The 24,179-nt window shown below is 37.2% G+C and overlaps 1 protein-coding gene across 3 annotated transcripts in view; it reads left to right on the plus strand.

Annotated features, from left to right (window-relative positions):
* TSPAN9 (tetraspanin 9) overlaps positions 1-24,179 on the plus strand; it is a 171,517-nt gene that overhangs the window by 71,393 nt on the left and 75,945 nt on the right. For 2 of the 3 annotated variants that reach the window (XM_032186031.1, XM_032186041.1), the window contains exon 2: positions 5,612-5,691. In XM_032186031.1, the coding sequence (XP_032041922.1) occupies positions 5,629-5,691 (63 nt within the window). In that variant the 5' untranslated portion in view covers positions 5,612-5,628. Of the gene's footprint in view, positions 1-4,624; positions 5,692-24,179 lie in introns of those variants that run through there. The other variant, XM_032186024.1, reaches the window with a different exon arrangement.

Raw genomic sequence — 24,179 nt, forward strand, 5'->3', positions numbered from 1 at the left:
CTCACATTTTGATTTAGAAGCTTAAATGTAGGTAGCTGTATTTCTGTTTTTAATAAAGTTATGTTTTTCCTGTAACTTTGAAAACTCAGGCATTCTTTCTGCTCAGTCTGAGGGACTGCTGGTATGAAGGTGTGACATAATCACAATTTCTTAGCTTTGGGACCCCACATTGCACTTTGACCCTCATCTCCCATGTCTCCTCTGCATCAGCATGTCATGTTATCATCTGCAGCTGATCGTAGTGGGTTAAGGTCCCTGACATGGTCTACAACTAATTCCTTTGTACAGTTTTGAGACAATGTCATACGGTCATGGTTTTTAATGGAAACATCATGGACTGTGCCACAGAATATTTGATGCAGTGGGAAGTCTTATAACAAGGTCTTATTTTATTGATTGTCCATCCAGTGGGGACACCATGTTAGAAGGATAAACTGTTCTTATAGGTATATAAACAAGATAAGTATTAGTTTAGACAACTCAAAGAGAGTTTACCTCTTTGACTTGGGTAGGCAAGGAGAGTTACTGTGTTGCTGATAAGGCTGGTATTTTGACTTGCTGGAGTTTATAAGCTCTTTGTTGTGAAGCCAGGGGCATGGGAGTCCAGAGAACTCCATGTTTTTGTTTTTCAGATGATATTTATTTCAGCTATGATTATTTGAACACTCTCTTCTCTTTAAGATTATTCCAAAATGAACTGTGTATTTTTTCTAAGCTGAGCTTTCATCTGTATATGACTTCTTATGCCAGAGTCACAAACTACTCTTTCCAAATCTTGTTACATGTCTCCCTCTCATGGTCTTCTAGGATTTGGAGCAGTGACTTGAACTGCTGATTGGGAAGCTATAGTCCTTCAGCTTATGCGGAGCAATCTAGCTCTTTTGTCTACCTACTGTAATCTAGGTAGTGGTACCTAATCTTCCTGCCTGAGGAAGGAGTGTATAACTGAGGCTTTGGTCAATATCATTCAAAATAAAAGTGTGAATTTAACAACTGTTTTCCTGGAACATTTGATAGCGTATATGTTTGTGCATCTCTCTACAAGGCTCCACATTTTTCTGAAGTCATGCAACAAGATTACTAAAGCTCATGATTTCTAAAAATATTTAATTCCAGAATGGTGCAACGGTTAGTGTACTAACCTGGGACTGTGTGAGGCCTAGATTCAGTCTGGTCCTTTGCCAGTGATTTCCTATTTATCCTCAGCAAACTACTTGATCATCAAATTCCCCATGTTTAAAATGGCTACAGTACCACTACATTAGCCTACATGATGGATTGCATATCATGGTGACTGGAGTTTTTATTTCCCCTCTTCAAAAACAACTAATGTTTCATATTTTCAAGTCTGGAATCATGGGAGATCATAAGAGAAGCTTAAGAAATTTTTACTCAGCCTTTGACATTTATTCCTGTTCTTGCCTGCTATAGTCCCTGTCCCCTTCACTGTGTGAGCAAGGTCATCTAGGGGGCTGTTTTGTAAAATAAATTGGGATCTTTTACAAAGGAAAAAGTAAGATTTTTTTTCTTCATATGCTGCTTAAATACACTTGTATCTGTATTATGTCTTTATAAATACATGGTTATAAATATGTGTCTAAACTTGGTCAGCTTTTGTTCTGCTTTGCATCATGGTTCCACAAGGCAGTTGTGTAGAAACAGCTGAAGAGGGTAGAAACAAACAAAAGTGTTCAGGAGCACTGTAGCTGTGTGTAATTGGCACCAAAGTTCTGGTGAGATAAAACTAAAGGCTTAGGGAAAGTACAAATAAAAAATGAAGTTGTTGGGATCTTTGTTCTCAGGACAATGGTGTGCTGTTCCCAGAAGAGACCTAGGCAAGTTGGTATCAATAGGAGACCCAGCCTATGTTGTCTGGGCGTTGTTACTAATAACCTTCCTTTCCATTCTTTCTGCTACACCAGTTGTGACATTCACATTATATCTGAAAGTGGCCTAAATTCTTACCACTGAAACTGGACTGAGCTATTCAGATGTCAGAGGCTGATATTTTTTCTTTGTCCCAGGCATTTGTGTTGGAGACTGAGATTATATTTTTGATGTGGAGGCTTTTTTTGGCATCAAAATTCTCTGATTCAGTAATTGAAGAATAATGAAGTGCAGAGCGAGCTTTTGAATGTTTTTCATGCCCTAATTACTCATCAGAGATGAGAGCTGCAGTGAAGCCAAATATGCTCTTTCCTGTGCTGAGGTCCCATGTCAAGTGGGACAACTGTAACGTTGAATGGCCTTGCAGCAACACCTGCCAATAAAGTCTCGATCAGAGAAAGTTACGTGTTATGGCTAGTCAAAACACAGTTGGAGGAACTGGGTACAGATTTTTCATTGGTTATTTTTTCAGCAAATAAGTAGTTCTGTGTGATTTATTAACTGAGCTACATAAGCACTGAGTTAGTGTTTCTAGCAGGAGGAAGTGGCATCTAATCTGTAAAGCTGCTCTGGGGCCTTAGATTCAAGTGTCAGAAGGTTACTGAAGCTTGTAGAGTCTCCCTAGCAGCATAGCCGTAGGAGAGTCATGCGTTTGCTTTGTACACCAATGAAGGGGAAGCTACGCTGGTTCATTTTGCTCCAGTGCTAGTTACTCAAACTTGGATTTTGAAAGTGGGTATTGGCTACACTTATTTCTTTGGCTGTGCATTCTAAAGTATAAATGGTGATGTAGACCGGTCATGGTTAGCTCTGAATGAAAGGTGCTTTACAAGTAATTTTAGAAAAAGCAAATCTTTTGTAGTATTTGAAGGCAAAAATAGAAAAATTGAAAACTTAAAGGTGGTCTACTAATAAAAAATTGAAAAAAAGCATGAGGAAGAATTGTGGTGCTTTTTTTTATGCATTAGTTTTCACAAATGCACTTTTTTTTTTTTTCCTGAAGATCTAATTCCTTTCTTTCTATTTTATGTAAGTGTAAAATTTATAACAAACCAAAGAGTAAATATTAAAAAAATGTTTTAGACTACTTGTGCATTCTCATATTATTTTTGACTGAGAGCTCAGTTTTGTAAATTCTAAAAGTACTTCACAACCAGTAAATGATTTTTCAAACTGAAGAGCCTTTTCAGACTTCTAAAACCATGCTCAGGCATTTGCCTTGTGCTTTGACTGATACTTATACTGCAAGTTCCAGTGTCTCGGGTAGATACCTGGTCATGGCCTGCAAGTTTCTCCCATGTTTTTTTCTGAGACTGGTGGTCCTTACAAACTTCCAAGGGAGCAGTTGTTATTCACATCATAGACATGTACAGAAATGCAGAAATGCCCCGCTTTGATCACTGTAATTTATCTTTTTTTTTTTTTTTTTTTTTTTCCTAGGGTGTTTTGTGTGTAACCTTCTCTGCTGCACTGTATGATGTGGACTACTTAGTCATTATCTTGTAGTCATATTTCTGATGGAGAAGTTTTATGCAAGTAGTTCTGAAATTGCTTTTAAAAAGCAAAGTGAATAAATTTGTTTGACACAGGCTTGGGCCTGCCTGTTAAAATCCTGTTCTAACAAGAAGCAGAAGAAGTGAGAGAAGGTTATTACATTTACAAATACTATGTATTTCATGGTATGAAGTACTTCATGGTAGAAAGATCTCTTCACAGAAAAGGCTTATCAGGAGAGGTACTGCATTGCTTTAGAATGTTGATTCTAATGTTGCAATATAAAAATAATAGAATTTTAAGGTGCTGTTGGGCATAAAAGACTGAAGAAATGTGAGAGGGTCAGTTAAAATTGGGAATAACTTTTGTTTTTACTGGTAGCTGTATTTCTTTTGTAGTGGCCTCCTGAGATGATTTCTTTCTTAAAAAAAATAAAAAATAAAAAATAACAAGCAATTTAAATGTTTTCCCACTTTGCACCATCGATGTGCTCTTTTTATGGTTGTGACAAAATGACAAATTTGTAAGTTCCAGCTGTGACCTGAAGTTTTTCTCTCCCTCCACTCCAAGCACTTGCACACATAGGCACCACCACATTTGCACACTCCTGCCCACTTTGTTTCAGAGTTCTACCAGATACTATCTGTGTTACTATCCAGAAAAGTAATGTGGCATTTGGGTCAGAGTTTCTAGTTCACAGTCTACGTGCAATGTAGGATGATTTATTAGCATACACAAGAATAATCTCTGACTTACTAGTTAAACAGACTGTAAATAGCTGCAGGTTCAGATATCCTTGCATTTCAAGTCTTAAGAATTGATTGATCATCCTTTAAGAGACAGCAGCTCTGCTTTTCTTATTATGGTTAATTATATCATAGGTGATGGCGTTGTGCTATGTGCATGTATAGATATGTGCCTATTCAGTGTATGTCAGCTGCTAGTCTGTACCAGTTCCTTGTCCCGTGACATTTAAGCCAGAAAAAAATGTAAGTACGTGCAGTCACTGTTAATTTTGCGAGCAGGGAGAGGCTAGGTCTCGTCTATCTAATCCATACTTTTAGCAGAATTTTATTGCATAAAATGAGTATCATTACCTCACAGTTCAAGCTCATAAACAGCTAAACAGTACTTGACATTTAAAGAGATTTTCTGTTGTGCACTTGTATAGTCAAGAGTAATTCTAAATCCTCTTAAAGGTACTGTGTCATGGAGGTGTGCCCTAGGGGAGAAGGCTTCTTCTAACTGGTCAGATGGGAAGCAGAGAGGAGGGGCAAGCAAGAGGGTGGATTTATTACTTGATAGTTAGGTCAGGGATTTCTGTGGGAAATGCCCAGTGGTTGCAGCTGCTGATGATTTCACATCAACAGCAGTGAAACACAGAGCGTGCTGTTACAGCTGATTACTGAATGAGATACTGCAAACGGGTGGCAAAAAAAAAAAAAAAAAAAAAAAGACAGCGTGTGTGAAACGGTCAGAGAGACACAGAGAAGGAAGCTGAGAGCAAGAAAAGTGATCAGGCTACAGGAAAGTCGCCCAGGTGTACTGCAGAAGCTTTTTGGAAATGGATGCAAGGACCATCTGCTGCCTATAGATTAGAGGGCTGTAGACTAAGGGCAGAGAGAAGGAGCTTATGGCTTTTCTGAATAAAAATTGAAGTTCTGCATAACTGATTCATCAAGATAAATCATGAGTATGCTCCTGCATGGGATGTTAATATATAAATCCATGGTACAGATAGAGTACAGTCTGCATTGCTATAAAAAATAGATAAAAACAACAACAATGCAGTGAATAAATTCTGCAGTGATTATCTGATTTACGTATGAAGAAAAAAAGAAGCAAAATACAGACAGCCCTTATTGTACTGTGCGTTTGCAAGGCACTGCGTTTAATGGTGAGAGATGCTATACATTAAATCTGACAACTGTGGAAAGAGAGATCATGGAGAAGTCAAGTAGCGAGGATTCTTCAATTCACCGGAGTCCATCTTTGGATAGCAAAGATTCAGATTTTGCTAAGCCTTCCGCCTCAGGGAGGCAATTTGGTCGAGGTTTTACTGCTGGAGCTTTCTATGGTACAGCTGGATCACGCACACAGAACCACGCCGGGGTTGGAACCGGGACCGGTGTTGGAACTGGGACTGGCATAAAAAGTGACAAATACAGTGCACCCAAAGGCAGCAAATATGTGGTCTTTTATCTGGATCTGTCCTTTGTTTTCCTTTTAGAATTTAAGAAGTGCAACATGGCAAGAGGCTGCCTGTGTTGTTTGAAATATATGATGTTCCTTTTCAATTTGATATTTTGGGTGAGTACTGCCTTTTCAGTTGCCTTCATTTATTAGTGTATCCTGTACTGCTGCATTATGTGTATAGTGCATCTGTGAAGTACTACAGTAAGTCACCCCCCCATGTTTCCCTCCCCTCCCCCTCCACCTGCATAGAATATTTTCCATGTTAAACCTGTGCCTAATGGGAAAATGCACAAGCTTTCTATATCTTTACTATCACCTGATTACTGTGGTTTAACTACTAATTCTTGAAACTCAGTGTTCTAATATATGTTTTGAACTGTATTATTTAAGAAAGGGCAAAATTGTTGTCCTTTAGGAAGAGCAGAATTATTGTAGCATTAAAGTCCTGTGGTTAGAAGGATTTTTGCATTCTTTTGTAATACCTCATATTTTATTAAGCTGTAGGTTAGTTTAATTTAGAAGCGCATTCTCATTGCTGCCATAAATCTCATTTATTTTATGTAAACTTCATTTGACAAATGGCTTTTTCATTTGAATGAAGTTCTGTTCCATTTGTCCAATTAAAAACAGTAAATTACATATGTTCTAACCTATTATGGTATCAGCATAAATGCGAAATTACTGGAATGATGAATTAGTCTGGATTCAGTTTCAGATACATTTGTCCATGTTGATGTGTGAAGTTGGAGACTTGCATTTGCTTCTCAGGGGTCTAAATTCTTCCCTTGGCCAAGACTCATGAAGAGTTGTAACAATGCCTCAGCAAGCAAATTAAAAGCATAGTGCCTACTTTGAGCAAAACAGTGTCACGTACAAGGGAGGGAGGAAAAGTTCAAGTCAACTGCCAGCTAGGCATCCTTAAGTGAACAGTACTTTTGAGGAAATCACAGGCTAATTGAAATACTGTGTATGCATGAACAGAGCTCAATATGAAGTAGTTTGCTTTGTTTAAAATCAAAGCACACTGCTTTCCTGATGGTTGCAACTTCTGGACAAATGAACAAAATCATTCATGGCTGTGATCCAGAAATATACAATATGCCTCATACATAAACGAATACACCTCTTTCTGGATTTATTTTGGAAGAATGACCACTAACAGTCCAGATACCTATCTCTGATGTAGGGCTCATCAGTGTACAAATGGATGTCTTACTAGGAGTTTCTCTGTTTCTCTTGACCCAGTTACTGAAATAACATTGAGAGAAAGTATTAATGGGAGATTTGGTATAGTGTTGAACCACCCAAACAACAGTGATCTTTTAGGAGTAATAGATTAAGATGTTTCAGTCACTGAAGTTGTGGGAATCTTACTTAAACAGAAAGATAGGAGTGGTAGATGAAGAACATTTGATCAAAATTCACTAGTAATTGTTTTTATTTTTTATTTTATGTATACAAACCCTACCAGAATGTTGCCTTAACTATTCCTGGAATAAATCATTTCTATTTGACTCAAAGGTTTTATTACTTTGACACCTTAGAAGTATGTGTATATATATATGTATATACTTATTTTCATGTACTGTATGTTGCCATTATTTTTTATAGCTCTTCTGATACCATTGTTCATGTCCTCTTAACCGTCACCTTTTTTTTTTTTTTCTTTTATCTTCTTCCCAAGCAGCAACATTGGCTGGGTATAAGACCCTCTGTGCACATTTTTCAATTTCTTGACCTTGCAAACAATATTTTAGACCTCTTCTGTGTGCTCATCTATGACTATTTAGCTTCTGCTGGACTTTGTACAAATACATTGCTTCTTGACTAAGTCTAACCTACTATCTGAAATAGTCTAGAACCCTGTACTTGCTTAACTCTTACCTCTGAATCCCCTTTGCCCCTTCCCTTATATGTCTTTTCTAATTAGGCTTATACTGCTTTTATTTCAGTTATTAAACTTAGTCACATCTCTGTCTGATCTAATATATATATATATTTATGAGGCAGGCTAAACAGAATGAATATGGTGCTTTAATGACAAATACAGAAAAATGCTAAAATGCAAGATGTCAGGTAGTTTACAACAGAAATGTGATCCATTGTCCCGATTCAGAAGTCCCCCGTTCTTGACTCTATCTGACTTAAATTCAGTTTTGCTAGCCAGTCTTGACAATTCTGTGCATTCTTCCAGAGGACTACAGTCTTGCTAGATTCTTGTTCTCTATAACCAGGCTATGCTATTGTCCTGTGTCTTGAGCCATTTGAATAAATAAAATTCTTCTCTTTTTATTCATGGCAATGTGAGCTAGAATGAATCATGCTATTGGCAGATGTTCTTGTAGTTTGACATCCCTGGCTTTGCACCTGGAACCTATGCTTGTCCTACTATGGCTGTCTTGGTTGTTTGGCTCTACATGCACTCCTTGCTGACACTGAAATTGTCAGTGCCTCCTGCTAGACCAGCCCTGTCCTTCCCTCACAGCTCTGCCACTGCCCCCAACTCCCTGTACTGGAACACTCCATGTTATTTTAGTCCTGTCTTTCCTCTCAACTTTTTTTTCCCCTATTGACAGGTTTGCTTGTTCTCGTCTGTCCTGGCTTTCAGCACACTGGGCTATTAAGTACAGAATGTGTCTCCAAGCATCACTGTCAGGGCCGTGTTTGAGACTGTAGCACCCTGCTGCAGTTTGAACCTTGCTTCCTTCTGAATTTCTGTTAAGAAATTCAAGTCCAAAACCATGAATTTGTGTCTGCTCTTGAGCAGTGGCTTTCATCTTTTCTGATGCAAGGTGTTTTTTTTATATATTATATGTATATATAAAAGAAGAGTCCTGTTTGAGCATGAAATCTGTCTGAACTTCATATTTAAAACCAAGTGAGACTCCTGTTCTTAGAGGTGAAGAGACCATTTCCACACGTTTATCTTCTGACAAAGTCAAGAATTGTATTTTTCATACAGGAACTGATTTAGGCAACTGGAAACATAGGTGGAAAAACTGTGTTTCAAGGAATTTTTATAGACACAGTCTAGCAGCTGTGTGGTGAATGAAGCAGTTAATGGGCCATCCAGTCTGCTTGTCACAAAGCTATGTTGTTCTGAATCTGTAGTAGCAGAAGGCTGGGCTGTGGGAAGTGATGTTTTTCTCCAGTAAAAAGGTGGTTCTTCAATACTTATATACTTCAATACTTGTAGGGTCCCAGAATGCTGGTCACTATTAGCTTGAACAATTCTCAGTGTTGGCTCAAAGAAGGATGCTCTTCTGTTGAAGAAGAGGAATCTTTGTTCATTATTTGCTTCTTGGCACAGAGAAAAGGACATAACCTGTCCCTCGTGCAGCACTGAGCTGTGCTACACCTTCAGTCTGGCAACCAGCTCATGCATATTTGAAGACCAATTATATATGTGTATATATACATATACAGTATGCACATTGTTTTATATATATACTATTTTGTATATGTTATTTTTTTTTAATGTACCTATATATGTATATGTATGTATATGCCTGAAGGTGATGGAGAAGCACAGTGGTTAGTGGATTGTCTTTATCTTCATATAACAAACATACTGCCACTGTGATAAGTATGACAAAGAGGTGGTGCATTGTTTCTGCCAGACAGGAATTAAGTGTTGGTAAATTAGATTCATGACAATAAAATACAGGTTTTGAAAACTCCTAGCAGATGTATGAGTTAATGTGGAAGGACTGCATGTGAGTTCCACAAGGCAATTTGATCTAAGTGTGGCCCAGCAGTAAGTCGAAACAGAAGGTGTTTCTCCACCGTATCACTGAGGTCTTCAGGTGTTTCTCTGTGGCCCTCTGATTCTTAGCAGTTGTTCATGGCCATCTGGCATTGCTTTCTTTTAGAGATTAGGGAAGTCTGAGCTGAGGGTTAAGGAAGCTTATAGTATTTAAATGTGTGGCTAGGATGATGATTTACACCGAATTTATCCTAAGTGCATAATATGTTTTGCATATGATGGACGGGGCAACTAGAAATGTTGGTTGATTTAATTTGCCTTCAGAATATTTATGTGCAAACACATGGAGATTGCAAAGCAGCCAATATAGCACTGCAGAAGAAATCAAATATTGATTTTTGCTTCTACAGATTGCAGCTTAGTTTTCAAGAAAGGTAATCACCAAATGTAAAGATTAGGGTACAAGTATTTAATGGGTACATTTCGCTTCATTATTATTTTTTTTAATTAGAAAAAAGATTTACAAGATTTTTTTTTTTCACAGACTATACCAGAAAATCTTATTGCCGTAAAATGTAAATTTTATAATCCAAAAATTTTGAAAAGAAATTTTATTCATGAAATGAGAATTAAAAGGTAAAGTTTACAGTGACAGGAATAAATTACTAAAACTTCAGTAGAGAACTTTACAAGTAGACAGTCTTCCAAAGTATAATTTGTTCTATTAAATTAAGGTTATGACTCCACATACAGTGAAACATTCATAATACACATCTTGTTAGATTTCAGCATTGCTTTCATTTTAATATAAAACGCATTTTATTAGGGGTAACATCTAGCAAGATGATTAAATTTCTCATCTTCTGTATTTCAATGGGTAGGAAGGCTAAGTATAGTCAGGAAGGAAGATTCTTAATGTGGCTTCTTCTATAAGTTGTTTATACCTAAACTACTATAAATTCTCATAGGAATAGTACCTGTTAATTAATAGTGTAATTATGAGCAGAAGTTAACATTTATCTAAGTTAAATGGAGTCAAATTTCCAAATCCAGATATTTATCATACAGTTTTGAAATAAATTTTTTAGTTGTTTGTGAACATTTTCTTTTTGCTAAAACATGGCTAGAAGAGAAAAATGTGCTTTGGAAAGTTGCTGGTCCAGAAATATCAGTGAAAAGTCAAATATAGCAAATTTTTCATTGATGGTGTTATGAAAATTATACTGCATTGATAATTTGCCTTATTTAATCTTATAGCAGGAGTGATTCATATATTTTCTTATAGATGAAAAATAATGTTGTATGATTATCAGTGAGCATAAAGTAGCACAGCAGCCATGAAAGTCACTTTTTATTAAGTATCAGACCAAATTAAAACAAATGGAGCGTGTCCCTTCTCTGGGTGAGGCTGGTATCAGAAGTATTGATACTGTTGAGCAGCTAAAAATTTTAGAATGGCTTATATGGGGTAATCCATTCTTAAATGTGTATCTGTCCCTATCTGGAATAACTACTATAGCATACTAGTCTGAAGTACAAAGCTTTAATGCTCATCTGAGCCTGCTGGTCAAACAGATAAATCTTGTGAGCAGACTTTGTTCCTATGCATAACCGAAAGTTAATCTCTGAGGTTTAAGAGAGGCACGGCAGAGGGTTTGTTCCTGAAATGAGAACAAAATTGTACATTACAGACTGCTTAGAATGCAAAGCATTTTGAAATTCTCTCATTTGTTGTCCTGCCCTGAATGCATTATCTGATAGCACCCATTTTTTGACACAGGGAATAATGACAAGGAGAGACAGTGAGTGACCCCAAGATGCTTTTTCTCTTGACATAATAACAATATTTACTTCTGCCATATTTCTACTGTGATGACACAGAACAGCAGTGAGGTGAAAATTGTACAATTCCATGAGAGTAAGGCTACTAAAAATAAAAATAATAATTTAAAAAGTTATTGAGGGCAATACAGTGAAATCTGGATAAGCAATGGTCTTAATTTTCTAAAGGCTAATATGTTCAGTCACATTAGCAGGAAGAACTCAGTTTTTAATAGGGATTTGAGAAGCTGTGAAAAGAGTCCAGCCTTTAGTTTGTTTCCCCTCCAGATGGTATACCACTCTTTAGTTTGCCTATGTAAACATGCACATCAGTGTTGGAGTACAATTAGACAAATGTTTTTGCATGTCAGCATTTTGGCTGAGAGAAGAAAATGCAGTATGTAGTTCAAATGCTGTGGTGTCCTAATGAATATGGTGTAAATAAACTCCGTTAAAAAAAACTGTAATGTGACATTATAGCTTAATAATTAAACTTGATTTGAGGCCTGAGACTATTTTTATTTTAAAATAGCAAGGATTGCTTCAGAGCTGATTTAGACTGGTTAATCCAGGTGGTGGGGGCCCCATAACTGTTTTTAGGGGAGTGAGTCTAAGCAGTTGAAACTTGACAAGGGAGACATCCGATATGGCACTTTTCATGGTGTTCCTCTCACTTACTGCTCTTTACTAACACCATATTTAATCAGTTGGTGTTTTTTTTTTTTTTTTTTTTTTTTTAATAATTAATTTTGTTTTCCTTCAGTGCAGAGGTGTTTACTCCAGATATAGTTAGGTGTGAGGGCCATTTGTATCTGTTATTTTGGATAAATGATAAGTTGATTCATAACTCAAAAAGCAGATGTTTTATACATCAGTTATAATGTAGCCTGCTGTATATAGTTTCCTCATTTGTATATGCAGACAGTCATTGAAAGTGAGAAGCAGAATAAGAATTTGAAACTAGAAAGCATGGGACAACCCCCAGCCTTCCTGAGGGTTAAACCTCTTGAAGAATATTCAAGTTCTATTCCTTATATCCTCTGGCTGTGTGACCGTAAGCAAATCTCTTCAGCTCTATGTCTCAAGTCCCCAGTTTTTAAAAATAATCAAAATACCAACTTTTATAAGGCTATGGTTGTAATCATGGTGTAGAATTATTGTTAGCTTTGTTATTTTAGCTTAATAACTGCAATGTATCTTACTTACCTCTGGACTCACAGGCTCCTGTAGAACGTATCAGTAAGCTGCTTGATTTGGCCTTTGTTAGCATGCTCCCTCTATGTCTCTTTGTGCTGCCTTCCTGGTAAGTATGTCTGCAAAAAGCTGATCCAAAGGGGTATAATCTTCCTCACGCATGTAGAATAGGATAAGCTTGTAACTCCATTGTCTGGCTGTCTGAGAGGGCATCTGATTTGCTTATTTAAATGTGCTGATGAAGAACAGAACCTGAGTAGAAAAGATGAGGGAATGTAGTTCAGTTTTTGGAAAGTAATGTTCACTTAATTGGGGTTTTGCTGTACATAAAGTTAAGACATTCCAAGGGGGCAGCCAAGTTGTTGCAGATAATTTGCTATAGTATACTTAGTAGTTCCTCTGTGTTCATACTACATCACTGGTAAGGTTACCCAACCTTTCAGCATCTCACTGGAACTTGGAATTAATGGAGGAATTCTGATGAATATTTTGGACTCTGTTTTAAATACCTTGAATGTATAAATAAATTACACCTTCCAAGAAAAGTAAAGGGACCTGATATGGCTGGAGGTATGTTGAGCAGTGAATATTTGCTGAGCTTTTTGGGGTGATAACAAAAAATTTAATCATTTTAATATCAATTTAGAGAAAAGGCTGCAGACAGTGAACCCAAAGCAATTTCAGAACTTTCTGGAACAAATTAGACCTAATTCTATTCAGATCTATTCAGCTCAGTCCCTTGCTGCTTAGAAGTAACTTAAATTGCTGCATGTATTCAGCAGACATAGCCAAACTTCCAAGTGTTTGGAAATTTGGAGTGATTGTTCTTTCATCCATCATTTCCTGAACCAGGCAAAAGTTCACGTTGCTGTCCAAGCCTCTTTCATTGAACCACTCCATCTAGCTTAGCAGGGATATTGAATATTTTTGGAGCTTGCTGCTGGTTTGAAGTTCAAAAGTCATCTGTCATTTATCTTTATTAGTGTCTGTCAAAACTTGGCACCATGGCAAATAGGTTTATCACTGCTGAGGTAGTGCAGGTGGTGCTAGGTATGCCACAGCATTACTATTCGTCTAGCTCATGTTTGTGGTTGTCCTTTAACAAGTCACAGTCAAGTCCCTAGAGCATTAGTAACCAGTCTGAACCCAACTAAATGTTTAGTGTCACAGTTGCCACGTAGGCTTTCATCTAGTTTCTCACCCAGTGCCTCTATATGCTCTAGCTGTTGGTTGTCCTTGCATCCCTTGGAAGGGAATGGAAGCTGAAGCACAGCATGTCTAGCTAGCAATATCTTTGATTCTGTTTCCTTGAGTTGTTTATGTTCGTTGTTAAATGAAGTATATGAGAATTAGTTTTTCAGAGTCAAAAGAACTAATAATTTAAAAGAAAATTGTTGCTTTTGTTTTACTCGGGAAGGAATTGTGCACCCATGGATTCTTGTTGAGTCTGCTTGGTCCTCACTGCAAGCTGAATTTGCTACTCCTGTCTTTTTGCCCATCTTCTGACTCTCCTAAATGTAAACCCTTGTGCACCTGAGAGGCATACATTTGAAAATACATTGAACTACTAAGTGTCTATATGTCTTTCTTTCATATAATACTTGTCGTGGAATGTCAGAGACTGAATTTGTATCTTTTTGATTTCTTTTGTGTACTTCTTCATATTTCTTTCTCAAGTGCATTCAGGTACAATTTCAAGGGCTGTAGGTACAAACTGTAGGAAGTCACTGCATGACTGTTGATTCTTAAAAGCAACATCTTGAAACATCCCTGTGTGATTGGGAAGTATATATCATGCATTGAGAGTCATTGCAAGGATTTAAAATCAATAGAAATTGGTGTGCTAATCTCTTGCTACTTACAGAACTATTAATTTCCAAATTGTAAGGAGCTGTGGTTTACAGTTTTTTAAACTAAATTAAGCATTTTTTTTTTTTTTTTAATTTCTGTATGGTTAAGAGGACTGAAGCAAGAATATGATAAGCTTTCAATGAAAATATGGTTATGAACAGACAACTGTAAGCTGTAGGGTTTCATCAGCTTAACAAATTACTAGTAGTTAGCAGAGATGTATTAGTTGCTTGTGCGTACGTTTCTGCTATGCTGTACATGCAATGAAAAGCATGTTAAGTTAAACCAAACAGCTTACTCTGCAAATACTGTGTGTAATAGTTAACAATGGAAGCAGTTAACTCAGACTAATTCTGTCATATGTAATAATCTCTGTATGCCGTAATGTACGATCACTGTAACGGTGTACATTCTGAAATGGTGCAAAAATGAAAGAGGGGTAAAAATTGGCACTGCACAATAAGATTCACTTCATTTGGTAGCTCAGAGAACTAAAATCCACATAAGATTTGCAAATCTAAAATGAACAGTTTTGCAACTGATCGCTTCTGATTCATTAGATTTTTGCACCTGAGCATGTAGCAGGTCCTCTGATTTTTCCTTTTAAATGGTTTGACTTATATAGATACATAGTAACTGAAAGTTATTCTGCTGGTAACTTTAAGTAACTTTGAGTTACCACGAAGGCTACTTCTGAATCAGAGGTTTGTTCTTCTTTTAGGGTTCTTGATTGATTTATTAAGCACATCTTTAAATAATGTTGCTGGATGTTACATTTTGTTAGTATCTGTGTCATTGCTGGGTAGCTTGCATTCTTCACAATTCTTATTTTTTCTTCTGTGTTGTCTTGGAGAACTTCCAACCAATTATGTTCTTAAGCAGGTAGAAGAGCTGCCTGTCAATAGATTGTAGTTCAGAAATGTAAACTCATTTCACATCATTTCAAAGCAGTTTTAAACTAAATTACTGGTTAAGAATCTTGCTGTCCTATATGCTTGTTCACCATCCATTCCAGTTATTCTAGCTATCACCATGTTCCCAAAGAGTGCTTTTTCTGCAGTGTCCTTTGGTTGCAGACAAAGCCAGTTCAGGGGGTGAAAAAAGAAAAGACAATTTTCTGATCTTAACTGCTCTTTCCTCAGAGTTCTGATTGCCCTGTCATCTCCACTTCTGCTGTTTTAAGGAACTGACATTACATCTGTTGCTATAAGACTTAGTCCCTTAAGACCATTCGATGTATTTATCCTCTTGACACCTTGTAAGTATGGGCAGTGCTTTTATCCTCATAATACAGATGGAAAGCTACCAAAACAAAGAGAATACCTACAGTGGAGCACAGGCTAGAGGGCTGAAAGCTATTGAAGACCAGAACTAGCAAGTCCACATGTAGTACAGATATGCTTGTATGGAATTCTGTTTGGCTGTGTGTGCATGGCATTGTACATGAGCTTAGAAATCCTGCTTGTCACATACCATAAGCTTGGGTGTCTTTTGCTGCAGTCTTCCCTGCACTTTCATTTCCAGATTAGTTTGGGCAGAGAGCTTAAATCTGTCTATATCCATGGTGTAGATGTGTCCTACTAAATGTTTTGTACAAAGTTAAATTGTATCTGGACCTCTCAAGTCTTTCATAAGTGTCTTAAGCAACAGGCCATCTGTTATGCCCAGTGCCTTGTGGGAGACTTGGTGCAGGCAAGACACCTCTGAACTCTGCGTGCTTATATAGCATGGTCCCCAGGCATAAGACTCCTTTCATGTTCAGGACCTTAAGACCATCCAGGCTGTACTCTCCAGAACTCTAGCATGTCACTGGCTTCCAGAATTACCTAGAAGAGTGGAAGTTTTCTCATGTCATGTAACAAAAATCCTAAAACTGCCCACTACCTGTAAAGTGTCCCTAAGAAAATTAAAGCTGTCTTCTTGAGACTGTCAACCAATGGACTTGAGTCAAGGTGAAGACTTTGCTAGGGGATATCTCTCTTTGCTGTGTCCATTAAAATAAGTTATTTTATGACTCCAAACTAGCTAATACAATAATTTCATGAATGGTAAATAAATAAACCAAAATAAACACTTAAAAAAAGGTAGAGGAATTAAGATGAAAAAGCTTCCTGTTGCATATCTGGCAATAATGATTTTTTCTGCTTTTCCGAGCCTTTGAAGCCATCCGTAAGTGTGTCTTCAATTGTCAAACTTTTGCTATAATGGCCTTTTCAGTGGGTAAAATGTAGAAAGAACTCTCTGGTAGGATCTTTTTATTCCACAGCCAGGATGATGTGTTTATGTCTTTCAGTGCTACATTGGTTTTGTGTCTTATGGGGTGTACTTTGTTGTTGTGTTTGTTTGGTTTTTAGGTGTTATCTACTTTGTTCATAGACCTGTGGAGGTAACTGTGATATATGACCTTGGTGTGAAAGAGCTATCTGTTATTCTGGCAGGTTTGAAGCTATTTTCTTGGGAATTTTCACTGTCTGCCTTTTGGTAAATATGGAAACAGTCACTATTATTGGATTTAGCCCTGGTTTTTTTTTTTTTTTTTTTTTTTTTTTTTTTTCCTCAGCCTGTTCTCCCTTTTATATCTCGGTTAGAATAAAGTGTTATTGTGTTTCATGATTTATTAAATCGTAGTGCTAAGGCTTCTATCATTCTTCTTTGAGCATCTAAACTGATGATCCAAATAAACCATAGTAGTATGGTTACACGCTGAGACTACTGTGTTTGATTTATATTGGTTTGATTTATCTTCTTGTAATGAGGCTTGAACAAAAAAATGGATATATTGGATCAAACCAGAAGTTCACATATTCTGAGTGTAGATGAAGAAGATTGCAACTCTATAAACAGTTATAAAATGGTGTAAATAATATTTCCTTGACTTACTTTCCCAGCTTCCAGAGGATGCTAGGGATTTCTTAAACTGGAGGTGACAGGCCTATCCTTCCTGCTTAAAAGGCACTAAAGGAATTGAACAAAATCATGTAATGCCTTTCAAGTAATTTATCCTTTTGGCCTTCTGAAATGGTGTGGCAGTAAGTTCAGTAGCCTAATTATGCATTGTGTGAAAGAGAACTTGCTTTTAAGCTTACTGCTTGATAATTTCAAGAGATGCTGACAGTCTTTCTGAAAAACAGTGAACTGTCCTTTCTGCTTGTCATTATTGTTTTTATTTATTTTATTTCATTAGTGGAATGTGAAGGAAGTCAGAGAAATTCTAATATAAAAATGAGGTTACAGTATATAGCAGATGTTTAGATCATAGTGTATGTTTAGATTATAGGGTCATAGAAAAAAGTTTAGTTTGATAGGGATCTCTGTAGACCATCTTGTCCAACCTTCTATGGAAAGCAAGGCCTTAGGTTATAATACCCCGGGTCTTGTCAGCTCAGCCTTGAGTGTTTACTGAAAGAGAGATTCCATCATTTCTTTTGGTAATTTATTTCACTATTTATCAATTCATTCCAATTGTTTTCAGTTTTTCTCATGTGCACACAAAAATTCCCTCAGCAACTTGTGCCTATTGCTTGTCTTAGTGGCACTCTGCTGGATGGTCTCCAAGTTTTGAATGTCTTCTGGGAAGACCAAACCTGGACACAGCATTCCAAGTGTGGTGTATCAAGTACTGAGAAGAGTAAAATATACTTGTAATAATAATTGTATCCCTTGATGTGCTGAATATAATCTTGCCAGTGCAGCCTGGGACATGATTTAGATGCTTACACTAATATTTATGCTGTTGTGGTGCACTGTGGTGTAGCTTTTAACATACAATTTAAAACATTGGCATGCACAGCACTCCATGTGAGTTCAGTTAGATGAAGTTTTACTCCAATGACAGAAAACTTTTCATCCTCACTTTTGAGCATTTACATTCCTACTATATTGCTGCAATTTAACACTTTCCTTCTTTTATTATTTATTCCCTGAAAGAATGGATCTGACTGCTTTCCCTTGCAGTCTCTCCTGAAGAACACTTCAGATAAATACTTCTGCTTCTTTGAGCCATTCAGCACTTTTTGTAGTCTATCCTGCAACTGTGTCACTAAGTCACATTTAAACTCCATCCAGCTTGAATGTACAGATGGCACAAGTGCTGACAAGAACAAAGATACTGATCTTTTCCCTCCTGCATCCAAGCAGCATCAATGTGTGACTGTGTTCTTTGGTATAGTATATTGATTTTATGCATTGCTGTATGTGTTATACTGCTTCACAGTATTTATCTGAACTGCTTACTAATTTTTTTTGCTTCTACAGCAGTTGTATTTCTAGCCTGAGCTGAGCTCCTGCTGTCCACAAAGTGCTTGTTTTGTCTGTTACATTTAGTCTCATTAACGAAGTGAGATTCTTTTATATCAGAATCAAGAGATTTCAGGAGTTCATGATTTCATGTTTTTTACTGGGGCTAGGGGAGTGTGAGTGCTTTTTTTTTTTTTTGAATAAAAACTTAATTTTTAGTGTGTTTGCTCAAGTGTTTTTAAACGTTGCTTTATATTTTAAACTTACCTTGGGCTAAGACAGGAAACGTCTTAAAAAAAAAAAAAAAAAGTGTGTGAAAAATCATCTGTAGAAATATAGTTGTTGGTTGTTTTTGTTTTGTTTTGTTTTTTAAAGTGTTTTATTGAAGTGACTCTGACAACTCTGTGTGTTTCCCAGAGGTGTATCTGTTTTGGTGTATCCTAGTTTTAGCCACTTTTTCATGTTCTTAAATATGTTTTCTTCAGAGGACTGTGTTGGACCCCAAACATACTTTTTACAGGATACTTCATCTTGCTTGTCCTCACAGAAAATTGCTGGAATCAGGCTTGTTTCCACAACACACATATTTCTAGAAGGTCCAGGAATGCAGGTTTCTTGCTTAAAAGCTTCTACAACTGTGTGTGAGCAGTAATAAATGGTTGACACAAGCCTTTGGGGACAACTTTAAATGACTGAACTGTTGCCTATTTCAGCAGTCTCGGGGATTTTTTTCCCAACTGCTTGGATGCGGTGTTATGAGCCTGACCCAATCCTTAGTGACATCTTGTCAGGCTGATTAATGTAGACTCCAGAGAATATCTGGAGCTTTTGCTGTATGATTGATTCATTTTTCCAATATAATTCACATTCCTGTGGTCTGAATAACAAACAAGTGATTTAATGAACCCCTCCCCAGCTTATTCTAAATGGCTTATCCTGATTGGAGCAAGGCATGCTTTTGGAAAGCTTAAATACTTGCTGTATTTTACATGCTGAAAATCCACTGAATTATACACTTCTCCCATAAATTCAAATTAGAAACACAAGCATGAATTTCCTTCTTTGTCCTAGAAACAGACATCAGAAACTTCATTGGTATTACAGTTGTCACTTAATCCTAATTTTGCTGTCCACTGCTTTTATTTCTCACTGTGCTTCTTACCCTGGAATGTGTTTCTCCTGAAACGTATTTCTCTGCAGCATTTCCTATTTCTTATCTCAAAAGGTGACTCGCAAAAAGTGGGAAAAGATTTGTTATTCCTCAAGGTTGTTTTTATCTCCTGTGTCCCTGATGTTGATATTTTCTGGTGATGTCCCATGTTGTTTTGTGGTTGTGTTTATAACTCGTCCATAGGTGTTGCCTATCTCAATACCTGTGTCTTGGGAAATTCCCAGGAGAGCGAAATAATCTATATCAGGAGGGTAGTACTGTGCCAAAACAACAGAAAGGAGAAATAAGCCATCCAGATACAAACAGAAATTGTGTTTGCCTATTATTCAACAAGTTTTACAATCCCAGTTATGAGATCCTGATTCTGGATCTATAAAGAGTTCTTCAACAACCTCATTCAAGGAGGATGTGCATAAAAATGAATATGAAAGGAGGAAAACAACACTATTTATTTTTATATGTGGGAATCCATACTCAGCTTTTAGAGCTGTGCTATCTGCATCATAAAGAAATATGAAAGATAATGGAGAGGATAAAAGCTTCCTCCATTTTTTCCTCTCTGTTGGCCCCTAGTCTCTTCTTCTTTCCTTTTGTCAGGATCCATGTCATGCAGTTTGCTGGTGTCCCAAGCCTAGCTATACACCTACCTATCTCTAGTCCACTCTTAGATTTGTTCATATTAATATCGTACCTGCCCTGCTATCATTCAAAACTTGGTAACTGAGTAGGGGAAGCAAAAATCCTGATCAGGTTATGATCAGGTTTCTGAGGAATAACAGCTGCTTACTTATTTGCTTTCTTTCCCAACCCCCATCAGAGAAAGCTGAGAGAGGGTTCATTTGCACTTGTGTGAGACATTGCTTTTATAAATCAGATAGCAGCATGCTAGCACGTATGCAGTTTGTCTGACATGACTTCAAACTATTGAGTGGATAATAGGTAGATTTTTTTTTCTCTTAGGTTTTAAAGAAGAGCTCAGCACTTTATAAAGAGCCTTGTTTCTGATTTCAACTTATTGCTAAAGGTTTCTAGAAATGGTAATTACAGTACCATCTCAATAATGACCTCCAGAATAATTTCTTGCTTCATTGCAGCTTAGGGGAGAGGAAGGCTTCTTCCTTCATTGCTGCTGCCCTGTGGTGTCTCCTACCTCTCTTCTTATGAGGCTGCAATCAGATGTGACATTCGTTTCAGCAGTGGCTCTTTTTGCCTCAGTATGAGTGCAGATGTATGGCTTGTCGTTGATGCAATGTATTTTCTGACTAGTCAGCTTAAGGTTATCTGTGTTATAGGCAGTGTTCTGGGCAGGCCTAGCAAAGGAAATTTTCAAACCCAATAGCATGAAGGGGAAAAAAAGGATTACTGAATTACAGCTGCTTAGGATTATATAGATTTAAGACCTGTCTTAGTGCTGTAATGAGCACAGCAGTGAGGAAACAAAAGGCAGTGTACAGAATCAGGAAGCCATGCCTGAAAGGAAAAACCTTGGGACCATAGAGCTTTCCACAAAGACATGACATGTCATCACTGTTCTGGATGGACCCTGAGTTATTTTTCCTCTGAAAGATTAAGTAGTATTTGTGGTGCTTATTTTGGTTAAGTTTAACTAAGTAAGCTAAGTTCCTTAGTTTAATTTAAAAGTGGTTTAAGAAACTGAGCTGGAGGGCATGACATTATACATAATGGAGTTTGAAATTGTTCTGATGGTATGGCGTGGCTCAGCTCTTTGAGACTCAGCAGGGGCAGCCTTTTGCCTAGGAAAAAGGAGGAGAAAGAAAAGGGTACAAACATATTTGGTTCTCCCAGGTGAAACAGTGGACACTGGAGAAAGACTGGATACACTAGATCATGAATATTCCTAACATATTTTTTGAGTACTTGGCAATAGTTGAGCCCATTTTAATATACCTTTTAAATAGACTGTATGGCTTTCAGTGAAGTTGTAACACAGCAGTTGTGCAAATAGTTGGAAAATCAAGTCTTGTACTGTGGTTCTATTTTTTTTTTTTTTTAATGGTTTTGCTGTTGTTGGTCCTCTTCCTCTCTCCCTGTTTTTGGCATGAAGCAAAAACTCATTGTGATTTAGTTGCTGTGTAAGGTACTATTTAGGAAGGGACCTTTTAAAATTGTTTTCAGAGCCTAGTCATACAAATATAGCAATAGAGATAAAAAATACATTTCAGCTGACAAATGACATGAGCTTTTATTTAACATTTTTTATTCAAAGGTAGTGAATTGGGAAGACCTGCTTAAATGAACCCATTCTTCTAATTTAGAATAATGTGGTTTCATAAAAGAGAATCCTGCTCGTTCTGGACTAATGTGTACCCATGTGAGCCTATGGCAAGAGCATAAAGAGCTCCATTTATGACTTCATGGGGACTTCCCACAGCATAGGGAGTACAAGCTGATGGCACTGCCATAGCTGCTACTGAGCTGCAACCTCTGTACAATTTCTTTACAGACGTTTCTTTTAATACATTTGATCACAAAAAGATGCCTTGTGGTGTTTCCAAATTGATTTAGGAGACATTGGCAGAGGGAGATATAAGGGTGTTTTATATTGAGGTTACTCGTGTTGTATATGACAGATCTTCTATTTTTTCCATCTGCTAAGCAAAAACTAGAGGTGAAAAATCAGAAGAGCACAGGGACTTGGGAGAATCCAGGTTTGCTTTGGAGTTGTACGCACATTGTTTTTTACTGCCACCTTTAATGAGCATAAATAAAATAAATCAATAAAGAAACTTAGGGCTCGGGAGGAGCCTTATACTTTTCTTGTGCTAATCCCACTGAAATGAAAACTAACAAAAAATTAACATGAAGATCTTGAAGGGACAAGGAAAGTTAATACACCTTTCTTCAAATTTCAAAGTACTTCACGAAGGACTTCGCTTCACTTTCTGTTGGGTTACAAGGTGGACATCTGAGATACAAAGTAAATACCTGTCCTGACCAGAGTCATTCAGTATAAAACGTATGTAGGGAAGTATACTTCACATTTAGTCATGTCTCCTGTCTGCTAGGGGTCTTTCTAGAGACAATCTTTCTTTCTTTTTTTCCCCCCTTTTATTTATTTATTTATTTATTTCTGTAGTTGCAACCACCAATTGGCCAGTTGTGATTGGCTGTTGATTTTTGTGTCTGAGATAACCTGGAGCTCTTTCCACTCCTCCTCCTTTTAGCACTACCAAGCCCAGGAGTGTATCTACATGATTGACAGAAATAGTTGCTTCATTGAATCTGTGATACCTTGTGTACAAGAGCGTCGTAACAACTGCTCAAACAGCAGAACTTGCCTTGCAGAAGCTTAGCTATGAGTCAAAATGTGGCAGGAGAAAATAGCTCAATTTGTCTCTAAATGGGAAGGTGGATATTTCCAATTTCAGAGTCAGTAGAAAAAAAAGTCGGTATGAAAACAAACATGACTGATGGAGAAAAAAAAATATATAACACCGGTTACAGTGAGATAGTCATGCCTGATACCAAACACAGGGTAGTAAGGTTTAAATTTTTGTTGCTCAGGGCAGAAAATATATTTTTTTTCTAGAATGGAAAAAACAGCTCCTTGCGAGAGGGATTGTGTGTCATCATTGTCACATAAAATAATATTGTCCTAATAAGTATAATCTTTGTCTCAAAGAGTCGGAGCTGGAAGTAGAAAAGAGTTGTTTTTTACTGATTTGCTTATTGATCACATATAATTTCAGAATGATCTGACAGGCTGTTGCAGTCAGGTTTTGCTAGGCTTATGGGAAGATTGAAGGAAGTAAAGAGTTGATAGGTGAGCTCCAAAGAGAGGCCTAAAAATGACATGCCCTGGTACATGGTATGTACCTGCTAGCACAGAATTTAGTCCTGGGAGGAGGCTTTAACTTTGATTATCTTATCTGCATATGCAAGTCTACCATTCCTTCTGGGACCCTGCAGGTAACCTGGAGTGGAGCACAGTGTGGACATATGCTTATGTTGATACTTGCCTAAAGTGCTGTATCAGGATAATTTTCAGCAAGAGAGGTTGTGTGTGATGAGATTCTGAATGAAGAGACAGTAAGAGATGCTCCCAACAGTTGAGGGATGGACCTGAAATGGGTTAGGCAAACACAGGAAATACTTCTCCATATATTTTACAGATGGTGAGTTGGAATATATAAATATATAATACAGTTAATGAATGATTTGTAGAACAGCTGAGAATTGAACCCATGTCTCCTGAGGTATGATTAAAGTTCTCAACTGCAATATTGTTCTTACTTCTCTTAGGACCTCTAGATGTTGATGGTCTTTGCAGGGTGTTAGAGATTTTTGAATTCAGTAATTCTGTGGACAGTTTTGAAGCGATGCTGAATCCTGAATGTACAGAATGTTTGTAGACTCTGCAGGAGTTAAATGACTCTTGAAAAAATTGATTTCTCTCTGTTATCCTTTTTCTGTTGTGCAAATGATAATGAACAAAAAGGGAGTAGTACTTTGTTCCAGAGCCTACATTTAAGATGCTGTGAGGAATACAGGTGGTCCCGGCTCATACTTTTCGTTCATTTTCCACTGAATGTTTCATGTACTCTTAGGGAGGTTTGTGCTAGGAAAAAGAATCTCACATAACTGGTGATTACCGCGGTTAGT

This window comes from Aythya fuligula, chromosome 1 (assembly GCF_009819795.1).
Source record: "Aythya fuligula isolate bAytFul2 chromosome 1, bAytFul2.pri, whole genome shotgun sequence".
Taxonomy (NCBI): Eukaryota; Metazoa; Chordata; class Aves; order Anseriformes; family Anatidae; genus Aythya; species Aythya fuligula.